Consider the following 12,109-nt stretch of genomic DNA (forward strand, 5'->3'; position numbering starts at 1 on the left):
GATTATGAGAGATGCAAACACGGTGGCAGATACTATGGCAAAGATGGCGATGAAGTTACAACTTTCGCATGTGGAGCTTCTTTCACCTTGGGAAGAGTTTAAGAGTAGTCTTAAACGGGACTGCCATTCTATCTAAGCAGTTCCTTGTTTTGTTTGTTTTGTTTTTCTTTGTTTAATTTATTTCAGTCACAAAAAAAATCTTTTTTTTTAAAAAAAATATTTTTTATATAATAAATAAACAAAAAAGTACTTTTATATTGTTATACACAAATATAATTAATAGATAAAAAGATTTTTTTACATGAGATATCTAAACATAAAATTACTTTTACTAAGATTTTTTAAAAAAAGATAATTCAAAAAAAGATCTTTCTTAAAAGCTCACCCAAACAAATTCTAAATTAATCACTTCAACTAAACCAATTGAGAATTAATAGGCTTATTACTTTTGTTCACGTAAAAATTAATTGGCAACAAACCAATAAAAAAAGGGAAAACAGATTAAAGAATTTCGAAGGCTCAATACCTTGGGCTCAATATCTTAGACTAAGGGACAGAAATTAAATTAAATATTTATATTATATTTGGTATAAAATATAAAATTAATGGTTAAATTAGTATCTAAAAATGAATCGATCATCATTTTTATTCTTAAATAAATTTTTTAATCAAACTAATCATTCCAAAAATTTAAAATCAGTCACGTATTTATATTTGTCCTCCATTAATTGGTTAACAGTTTCTCTTAAAGTTTTGCCATGTGAATCGTTATACAATTATTTTTTATATTTTATAGTTCCATAAAAATAAAAATAATGTGATATTATTTAAAATTTAATTCAAATATAATATGTCATCTTTAAATAAACTATACAAAAAGATTTATTTAATATATCAAATACATGTATATTTAAATTTAGAATAAAACTAACATATATTTTAAATATTAAAGTTATAAATATTTTTTTTTTTATAAAAAACACAAAATTTTAATATATTTAATAAAACAGGAGTGACGTTCGTAAACTCTTAAAACCCTACTCATAGTTGCCGCCACTCCTCATACCCAAACCTCTTACGCCTATCGCCGCCGCCGTTGCGCGTCCACCACCGCCCGTCGCCGCCGTCCTTTGTTTTTCGTTCACTTGCTTCCTCCTTCAAACTTTGGCTTTTCTTTCAAACCTAGAATCACTGTGTGTGAAAACTAGCATCTGCGACCACCATGGGAGGGTCGCGAGTTCAAGTCAATAAGGCTCACAAGTCCCGCTTCTCCTCAAAACATTCTCGCAATGTTCATAAAACCTCTGTTAAAGGTTTTGTATAATTGATTGTTATGTGTTGTTGTTGGTGAATTTCCCCCCTTTTTTTTGTTGGTTTCTTAATTTTCCATGATTTGTGTTTGGATTCCCAATTGGATTGTTTAGATAGAATTGCGGTTGTCAAAACTGAGCGCAATGTCGGCAAGGGAGCTCGTGCCGCAAGAATTCAGCGAAATAAAATGGTATTATTTTCTCTAATTATATTTGTAAATTTGTAATTTGAACAAGGCTTCTCTAAATTGAGCTTTTTATTTTTCCATTAAAGTTTAGGGTTTAGGGAATTATGTAACTTTGCAATCACAATGCATTAGATGATAATGCCATTAGTTTGTTTTTTCAATGCGCTTAAATTCCTATGCATTGACATTGACAATATAAAGGTATCATCCAATTAAATGCTTGGGTTTGTAGTGTTACTTTTGAGATGGTGTGTGGTTAAGACTACTGTTTCTGTTGATGTGGCAATTCAATATTTGATGCTTGTGTAAAACTTTTTGGGTATATGTTTTCCCATGCTCACTACACTCTCTTCCCCAAAGTCACTCATTTGGTGCTAAATTTACAGATACGTGACCAGAAGAGGGCTGCCGTTTTGAAAGAAAAGAGAGAGCTCAGTGGATCGAGAAGTCCTCCTCGAGTAATTGTGAGTGAAACTGTACACTCTGTCCTACTGAATTGCACATTTGTTGGTGTGTTTTTTGAACTTGGCTTATTGTATTCCATCTTCCATCCCCAATAATAACTGTATAATGGATACTTAACTATGGCAGGTTCTCTTTGGACTTTCTGCTTCTGTGGATTTAGATTCACTCAATGATGATCTGTTATCGTTACTTTCTAAAGAATCGTCTTCTGGGATGTCGTCAGGAACAGTTGCTTCTTCTGATTACCGGACTAGAACTACAGTAATAATGGATTCCTTCCCTTTTTCCCCCAGAAATTAGTAATGATGTGATGGATAGGATATTGTGGTATTGATCAATTTTGATTTTGGTATATGCTACAGCTACTCAAAGCACCTCATGGTGATCTACTGGCATGTATGGAAATGGCCAAGGTATTTTTGTTTAATTTTTTAAATCTTAATCCATGAGTCTATAGGTGCTTATATCTGACACATTTCACATTGTATTTTAGGTTGCTGATCTCCTGGCTTTTGTGGCCTCGATAAATTCTTTATCTGAAGAGACTGATTCTTACTACATTGATTCATTTGGAGATCAATGCCTTTCTGTATTTAGGTCTCTTGGCTTACCAAGCACTGTTGTCTTTATTCGAGTAAGTTAATGCTAATATTATGTGCTGAACTTATGAAGTAATTTTTTACAGGAGTTTGTACATTATTTGGTTGTTAATATTTAGGGGTAACTTTTATTCTGTGCCTCCAGGATCTTCCCACTGAGCTGAAACAAAGAAATGAACTAAAGAAGTTATGCACATCTAGTCTCGCCTCTGAATTTCCCGAGGATTGTAAGTTTTATCCAGCTGATACCAAGGATGAGCTGCACAAGGTAATGATTTCATCCATTATTCCAAGAAAATTCTGAATTTATAATTCTATATACTGAACATATTGTCAAACGTAAGTTCATTTTGATGGTCTAAGCTGAACATTTCTTCTATTTTTACAATTGCAGTTCTTGTGGCTCTTTAAAGAGCAGCGGCTCAAAGTTCCCCATTGGAGAGCTCAACGACCTTACCTCATGGCTCAAAAGGTTTTGAATTCATGCTGATCGTCTTTCTTAAAAGATTAATGTTGTTGTTTAATCGTATTTTGAGTTATTCATTATATTTTTCTAGTTGAGTATTAACTCAACTACCTTACCTCATACCCTCTATCATCAAATGTATGTTTTCTAGCCATTTTTGTAATTTGATTCAGATGTTGGTTGTTGCTATGAGTATACATGGATTTCTTGGTATTGAGTAAATGTATACCGTGAATTACAGGTCGATGCAGCATCTGATGGCAACTCAGAAAAATGCACTCTCCTTTTAACCGGCTACCTTCGTGCTCGTAGCCTCTCAGTGAATCAATTGGTAGCCATCAATGTCATGGATTTGCAATTATAATTGCTGTGGTTTATTTGCCATCTCACTTTCATTTTGTCAGGTTCATGTAACAGGTGCGGGAGATTTCCAATTGTCTAAAATAGAAGTTCTTAAGGACCCTTTTCCTTTGAATTCAAGGAAAAATCAGGACATAATGGATTTGGATGAAATGAATGACGTGAAGGTATGGACATCCATCTTTATGTCAAAATTAATAGATTAAGAACCATTGGTGTAAACATGTCAATGTAAATATGTGCAACAATATCTTTTTTTATTCATTTGGATTGAGATAGTCAGTATCCCAGGCCCTTTTTTTCATCCAAAAAGAAGAGCTGTTATTCATGCAAGATATTGTGATCTTCCTTTTTTAAAGTAGATCTTTCATTCTTTCTTAACCATTTATATCTGCTTATTTGCCTTCTTCCTGGATTTTCCTCCTTTTTAATGTTCTAGGTCATTGGTTGTCTGGCTCCAGATCCTGAAAAACAGGAAGCTTTAATTGTCGAGAATGAACCTGATCCTCTTGCTGGGGAGCAGGTAGATAATGCAATTCTGTTTCCAGTATTACTCATTTGTAAAAATTGTAATTTTTTATTTGCTTCTATTTATGTATTAACTTTTTTTGGATATGACATCATTTCATATTCTTAGACGTGGCCAACAGAGGCTGAAATTGCTAAGGCTGATGAAGATCTTAAGAAAAAGAAGACACGAAAGAGGACTGTTCCCCGAGGCACTTCTGAATATCAGGTCCTAACTTGGTTTAACTATATTTTAGATTATTTTATATTATTGCTTACTGAATATCCCTGGATTTTATTTTTGTTTTTAGGCTGCATGGATTGTTGATGGCTCTGATGTAGAGGAGTCAGATGGTGATGACGAAGATGATGGTATGGTGTTGGATCAAAACGAAGATGGTCAAGAAGGAAAAGAGTACACCGAATTTGATGGTGATGGAGCATCGGTTAGGTTTGGAGATTCTGATGAAGAAACTGACATTGATTCAGTGATGATGGTAAGACACATCACTCAAATGGTTGTCTTGTCCTTTGTCTCATTTATATGTAATCAATATGGATTTTGGTCTCCTTTATAGTTTATATGGTGCACATATATAGTAAGAAGTTCTAGTATGGTAATGCTTGTCACCAGCTGGCTGTCTGCATAACTTTTTGTGAATTTCCAAAAGACATTTCTTTTAATGCATGTATGTACAGATGAGAGAAGATAATTTATTTATAGACAATGACTTGGATCAATCCAACTGCCCAATTGTATCTAATTATTATGTGGATTTTGCATTCCTTGTAAAGTCCAAATAAGAATAGCTGAACAAATATATTATTAAGTGGTTGTACAATGAATTTTATTGATTAAGACACTTCTGTTGTATATAAACAATGTTGGATACTGTAATCAATATTTTTGAGCATGATGTTGTATCATGTAAACTTGCAAACTGCTGGTGAATTGTGTGGGAAGTTCATCCAACCAAAAGCTATCCATTAGTTTAAATTTTGGGTTAAATGATGACAATAGATCCTAATGTGGACCATCATCACTCAATTTTTTTCTTGTTTTACAGGAGGCAGATAATATAACAAGAGAGAAGATAGAAGATGAACTTAAGGAACTTAAAGAAGCACATGCTGCAGATGAGGGTGCTTTTCTTTTTGTTCTGTTTAGTATTTATTTGTTGCAATCGCAATTTTGGTGCAAAATTGATTAGTTGTTGGTCTTTCTGTGCTGAAGTTGTATGCATGTTTGTCGCTTATAACCGACTAGTTTTTTCAATGCAGAATTCCCGGATGAAGTGGATACACCAATGGATGTTCCTGCTAGGAAACGGTTTGCAAAATATCGAGGACTCAAGTCCTTTAGGACTTCTTCATGGGATCCAAAAGTACGTGCATGAATTTTGGAGAAATTTTTTTAATTAAGTCATTGTAGTTAACAACAAAAAAAATCTGACCTTGTTTAATGAAAATCAGGAATCTCTACCACAAGATTATGGCAGAATATTTCAATTTGATAACTTAAAGAGAACACAAAAACATGTTCTTGCTAAAGCTTTAGCAAAGGAGCAACAAAACATGGATGACTGTATACCAGTTGGCTCGTATGCTAGGCTGCATATCAGGGAAGTGCCCAGTGCCATTGCTTCAAAATTATGTGCACTTGGAAAGACAACCCCGATTACAGCATGTGGCCTGCTTGAGCATGAATCAAAAGTATCCGTTCTTCACTTCAGGTATTTTGGTGCTTGACCATTCTACTGTTTTCGACCTTGGGGCTTTCTAGTGGCCTACTAGAATATTGACCGTTCCTGAATATTCAAGAGAAATGTTACCAACCCAATGTCACTTTTGTTGTGTAGTGTGAAGAAGAACGAAACATATGATTTGCCCATCAAATCCAAGGAGGAGTTATTATTTCATGTTGGGTTTCGGCAATTTGTTGGCAGGTATGGTAGTCTATTTGAACAACCATGTCATTTAATAGATCTTAGGAAACAGTAGAGGTAATAATGATTTTTTTGCAGGCCACTTTTCTCTAGTGAATATATCAATACAGACAAGAACAAGATGGAGAGGTTTCTCCATCCTGGGCGCTTTTCAGTTGCTTCAATTTATGCGCCTATATCATTTCCACCTCTTCCTTCAATCATCTTAAAAAGAACTGGAGAGGATGTAGCACCTGCTGTGGTTGCCGTTGGCTCACTTAAGTCCATTGATCCCGATAGGATAATCCTTAAACGGGTTATTTTGACAGGGTATGTTGATATTTTTTGTTAAGATCAACCATTTGATAACTTTTGCGATTGACACCTTTTCCAAAGAAATGCTGTTATTGCAATTTCACCGCTGTGCAACAGTGATAGAATTTACATTTTGATGATGATTGGAAGTAATTAATCATTTTCCTGGTGCAGTTACCCCCAGAGAGTATCAAAACGCAAGGCCTCCGTGAAACACATGTTCTATAATCCAGAGGACGTTAAATGGTTTAAGGTGAGAGTTCCTGGAATCTTCAGATTCTCTTTGAATGATAATGCAGAATATTGAAAGTGAACTGTCCGAAAATGTATCTGGTGAATTGTCATCCTAATGAGATTTCTTATGGCGATTGCAGCCTGTAGAGCTTTATACAAAGCGTGGTCTTCGTGGACGGATCAAAGAGCCTGTTGGCACACATGGTACGTTAATTATGTTTGAAACCTTTACCATCAATTACTAATAAACCACCTGGCAAGCTAATTGTGTTATATAGGTTGAAAGTATTTATATCTTGATTCTCAATTGTGAGTTTGTGACACATTATATGGACTGTGTTTGGTTTAATTTCCCCACTGTAATATGTTGTTATTCATTAATAGGAATTATGGGAGAAATGCTTCCCTGGGGTTCTATGAGGATTTTTTACTTGAGCACCTAATTTCACATAAGTTATAATCGATCGATACATTGTAGATGAAGTTTGTACTTCAAAGCTTGTTTAATTTTTGGTTAAATGACAGTGATCATTATTCTGCTGTGTTGTTTCAGGAGCAATGAAGTGCCTACTGAATGGGGTTCTTGAACAGCGTGATACTATTTGCATGAATCTATTCAAACGTGCATATCCAAGGTGGCCCAACCATCACTATGCTCTATGAGAGAAGAGCCCTTTTTGATGATGGGTTTGGTACTCAGAAGAAAGCCAATTGTATATGATTGGGAATGAAGCTTTGGTTCAGATTCACCTCTATGGTGGATGCAGTTCTTGGGACTACTAAGTCCCCATTTTTGTGTGCACACTTGTGTGTGTGAGCAGATATATTTAAACATGTTTCCGAATTTGGATTTTGGTTTAGAATTTGATTCGGTTTTGTATCATATCTTTCTATAGTGGAAGGGAGTTTGTTTAAATATGTCACTATATTGTTTCTTTGGTTTAAATTTATCATTTCATTTCTTATTTTGTAGTGTTATATATAAAACCATAACAGGCTGCAATATAGATTGTGGTTGCAGCCCTACGGAGTACTGCGTATTGTATTGATATTAAAAGGTTTTGATCACGTAGAATATCAATTTAGTAATTGGAAAATTAATTTCCAAATTCTTTTGAAAATTAAATTGACATGTGGCTATGATGCATTGACATGAGAGTGGTGACGAGTATTTTTAGGACTATATTCTTATGTATATTACTATATTTCTTTCATTTTTCTTTACTTTTTTTATTTATTCAATTTTAATATACTATGAGTGTAAAATAGTTTTACATATATATTAATTATATAATATTACATCAGTAAAAATAATTATTTTTTACATTGATTACGTATATGGTCATTAAAAAGAATGAATATAATTGTATGATTGTAAAATATTTTATACGATAGTGCATTAAAATTAAATTCTTAAAATAAAGAAATATATAAATTTTGAAAGTATCACATGCAATGCAACACAAGTATAAATGGTTTAATATTTTTAAAAGTTTTAATTATCTAATTTTTTAATTTTACTATTTGTTACGAATCTTGACCCTGGATAAATTTTCAGTTTAAAGAGAGTAGTTATAGGACTAATAACCACCATTATAACAAATTATGAAAAAAAATGCAAATTGAATCATCAAAAAAAAAAAAAGAGATGTGGTTGACAAATAACATTTATACATAGACACATGCCTGTGACAAACTATAGAACAATGTGATTAAAATTGAAAATAGGAAAAATACAAAAGAATAACGGGTGTAATGTGGTCTATATAGTAAAGTTAAGTAAAAGTGAATAAAGGAAGATAATAAAATGTTGGAAAAATATAGGGTATCAACATATTATCTGCCAACTTATTGCCAACAATGATTAGTTATTATATTTTAAACACATATATAAAGAGATACATCCAAAAATATATCTATAAAGACACTTCTATTAAAACACAGCTATAAAAAAGACATTTTTATTAGACACATCCACAAAAACACTTCCATTAAACACAATTATAAATAAAAATTGGCAGATGTTGGCAGAAATGGTGTTGGTAACGTAGCGGGATTGTAAAATGTTTTATAGTTTAACCACACTTCTTATAAAGATAATAGCATTAACATTTAAACTTAAGAATATAAAATGGAAAAATAATAATTCTAATCCATAATACAAAGAAATAAGTTAAGCATATACCACCTTAAAAAATTGTAATATGATAGAAAACGTTAAATGTTTGAGGATAATTACAAAATTTTCTTTGATCAGTTACACAAATCTATATGTCATTTTACTACTATAACCAATTTCAAGCATGTTAATTTCATCAAAATCATAGTTGCTTACGTGACAACATTGAGGGTTCAAGCTCAGTTTTCCTGAGATTTGTTGCTTTTTGCTGATCTACAAGGCAGAGATCTCTCCCATTAAATGATCTAAAATATCACCAAACTACTAAATTGTTAATAATGTTAATCTCTATTCTTCTCTACCCTTCATCATTCAACCCAGCAAATTTATTAATGTTTATGCATATGATACCATTATGATTTGATTATCTTTGTTATGCAATGTGCTTATACATATACATATTGTTATTAACCTAGTCTATGTTGTTTTCATAGGTGATGTCATTTATTTATTTATTTATATACTTTTTCTTTACAGGTTTTGCTGTATTTTTTTGTAACATTGGAGGAGAGATCTAAGGTACATAGGAGAACAAATAAAGGAGGATAAATTATGGTTCAAGAAACGGATTTCATGGATATTGCAGATAGAGATTTTCTTGGTAGCAGAGATTATAATGATGATATCAATCATGACTCGGAATTCGACTCTGATTTCGAGCACTACGTGTTGCTCTCGGCCTCTAGGAGACGTTTGTTCGGCCGGAAACGGCCACTCCATGTCATTCTAGGCTCCGGAAAAGGTATATTCTCTTGTGCTTCTTTGCATTGAATCTAATAGAACTCTCTCTTAGAGTATAAGAACAAATAGAACAGCTTCTCATCTTAGATTAAGATCATATAGTACTTGTTACTAATTTTCTTGTTAAGACTCTTTATTATTATTCGTATCATAATTTATTACGGTATGTTTTCTAAGAATTAAGCTCTAAAGTGGTCCCTCGTATTGGTTGCGTGTATTAAAATAGTCCTTAAGATCCCAATTGTATTAATTATGTCCTTAAAATTAGCAAAAGTATACTACGTTAGTCCTTAACTGCGTGACGAGTTACTTGATGGAAAAGGGACTAAGGAATTAATATGTTTCACTTTTGCCAATCTCAGAGACGTAATTGGTGCAATTGGGATTTCGGGGACTATTTTAGTGTACGCAACCAATCTCAAAAAACACTTTGGAGTTTAACTCATTTGCTAGTTTTGAATTTGTTTTTATTATTGAAATTGTGATGAAATTAATGACAAACTTGTGCTTTTGTGTGTTTAGTTGCTGATGTTATACTATGGAGAAAGAAGAGTATCTCAACAAGTGTTATTGTTGGTGTAACTTTGTTGTTGTTATTCTATGTGAAGATGGATTACACCTTGCTTAGTTTCACTTGTGACTCTCTTATACTCCTATTGGCAATGCTCTTTCTTTGGTCACACTTAACCTCCTTCATCAACATGTAAGTTTCATTCAATCTTATCAATATATATTCAACTGTTCTATTTAGCTTAAGATTTCTCAATCTAAACCAATTTTAGTTCTTGTTTTAAAATAATTATTCTCTTTTAATATATCTTATTTTGAAAAAATTATTATACTTGCTCTTAAATATGATCAGATTTCAGTAGAACATTGTTTAGGTAATTCATCAGGTTTGCTTTCTTCTGCACATTTTGTTAGATCATAAAACTACACTAAGTGATAATGTTAGTTTATTTTTCAATACAGATCATCACCTAGATCATCAAGCTTCATCCTACCAGAAGGGTTGGTTGTTCATGCTGCTATTTCAATCACACACCTACTTAACCAATTACTCACAACATTTGGACTCCTAGCTTCTGGACATGATTTGAAGACATTTCTATTGGTCTCTTTCTTTCATCACCCTTTTAAGCTTTCCATACTGTTATTATTTTTTCTGTCATGCTAATGACATTTTAAGACAGATGTTAATGCTGATTTAAACTTTTATCTTAAACAACATTCTCTTATTGGCTGCAAGTACAATAAAGAATTTTCTGATGCCAGAATGTCACTCGGTATCTTCTTTGACAAGAAAGTAATTTGCAGGTTACAGTGACATTGGGAGCCATCTCCATTATTGATAGTTTCTTAAGTGCTCCAACTCTCCTCTACATTGGTAAGCACTATATTGCAGGTTACATGAGTATTCAAATAATGTTATTCCAAATCACCATTGTTTTCTTATGATTCCTTTTGATATGCAAGTTACTCTATCAGTATATCAGCAATAATCTCTGCTTATCTTTTTTCTTTGTCTTTGTTTTTATTTTTGTGTAGGGACAGTGATGTTGCTGATAGTTCCAGCAGCATATGAAAGAACTGAAGACATTGTTGACATTCTTATTCGCAAAGCAATGCTTGAATTGAATATTAAATATGCAGAGTTAATGAAAAAGTACTTTGGATACTCCCAACACTTACATGAGGGGTGTATTAGTCCAGAATAAGAGGTAACTAATTCAATTTTTTTTTTTGGTTGAAAAAATAAGATGTCATATAACTTCAATTTCTGTATATACTTTTACAAATAGAAAAATATAGTGTAAATTTGTTTAACCTCGACGAAAATCGATATAATTTATGCCAAACATGCAGACCCCTCAAGTTAAGTTTGTTCATAAATGCTGATATCAAGTGTCAATATATGTACCAAAAGAATTTATGTATAGAGAGGTTTATGATAAATCATGAGTGTATTTGGTTTCTGTTTTCATTTCCAACAATGTCGCCTTTTTCACTCTTAAAACTAAAAGTAAGGAAATGAAAACAGAAACCAAAAAAGAAAGATTCTACATGAGATAAAAATGATAGTATTTGATTGGAGAATAAGTCATGAGATCTTTGGAACAATAACTAATGACCAATTTTGAATTGTAATTCAGAATGCAGGCTTTAAATTGAGAATGTCACAGCTAGTAACAACTAGTAAAGGCCTATATTTCTGATCATGAAGAAACCGAACCATAAACTATGGTCTATGGTTGAAGAATGCGATTAACAACCGCTCCGAAGTGGACCATAACTGATGGCAGATTATAGTTGAAGAAGTATATTGCAGAACATGGAAGGGAAGAAGAATTTAATAGAAGATCACACCACAACCTTTAAGAAATGCAGCATAACAAACATTGTTCTTAGTGGTGTCCTTTTCTTTAATTTGATGCATAACTTCACTATAATTGAGAAAATTTTCAGCATGTTTCAGATTATGAACTTACTTTCAGTAATGAAAAGGTATATCATGTAATATGGCAGACAAGCTTTAAAGATCCAAAAGATGTTTTTTTTTTTTTTTTTTTTTTAAGTTCTTTATGCATCAAATGTCATGTGGTGAAGAAAAAAGCAAAATCAGGATGCAAAAACAGGATTTTATTGTTTTCATTGTTTTCTCTTTTTTCTTTGCAAAATCCTGAAAATAAATAATGAAAACGTAAATCAAATGCACCCTAAAATTTCTTATTTTCTCAACAAAAAATCTTCCACTTTTGATCCTTAAAGAGTGCCCTTAGCACACTTGTTCACAAGACCCTTAAAATGATTAAGCTGAAG

General features: G+C 32.5%; 2 protein-coding genes across 2 annotated transcripts; both read left to right on the forward strand.

Annotated features, from left to right (window-relative positions):
* The first annotated feature begins 1,046 nt into the window (after nt 1–1,046).
* On the forward strand, nt 1,047–7,458 carry LOC130967838 (uncharacterized). The gene is made up of 21 exons (XM_057892904.1): nt 1,047–1,313; nt 1,425–1,501; nt 1,885–1,962; nt 2,090–2,224; nt 2,326–2,376; nt 2,457–2,597; nt 2,708–2,830; nt 2,957–3,034; nt 3,270–3,359; nt 3,433–3,555; nt 3,828–3,911; nt 4,026–4,124; nt 4,207–4,392; nt 4,963–5,038; nt 5,177–5,280; nt 5,369–5,628; nt 5,755–5,841; nt 5,920–6,150; nt 6,310–6,388; nt 6,510–6,573; nt 6,923–7,458. Exons 1-21 carry the CDS (start codon nt 1,223–1,225, stop codon nt 7,030–7,032), a joined length of 2,367 nt encoding a protein of 788 aa, XP_057748887.1. The 5' UTR covers nt 1,047–1,222; the 3' UTR covers nt 7,033–7,458.
* Nucleotides 7,459–9,100: 1,642 nt separating this feature from the next.
* LOC130974894 (reticulon-like protein B1) lies at nt 9,101–11,007 on the forward strand. Its single transcript, XM_057899734.1, has 5 exons — nt 9,101–9,290; nt 9,812–9,992; nt 10,262–10,403; nt 10,607–10,676; nt 10,838–11,007. Exons 1-5 carry the CDS (start codon nt 9,101–9,103, stop codon nt 11,005–11,007), a joined length of 753 nt encoding a protein of 250 aa, XP_057755717.1.
* The last annotated feature ends 1,102 nt before the right edge of the window (nt 11,008–12,109 follow it).

Source organism: Arachis stenosperma, chromosome 1 (genome assembly GCF_014773155.1).
Source record: "Arachis stenosperma cultivar V10309 chromosome 1, arast.V10309.gnm1.PFL2, whole genome shotgun sequence".
Classification (NCBI taxonomy): domain Eukaryota; kingdom Viridiplantae; phylum Streptophyta; class Magnoliopsida; order Fabales; family Fabaceae; genus Arachis; species Arachis stenosperma.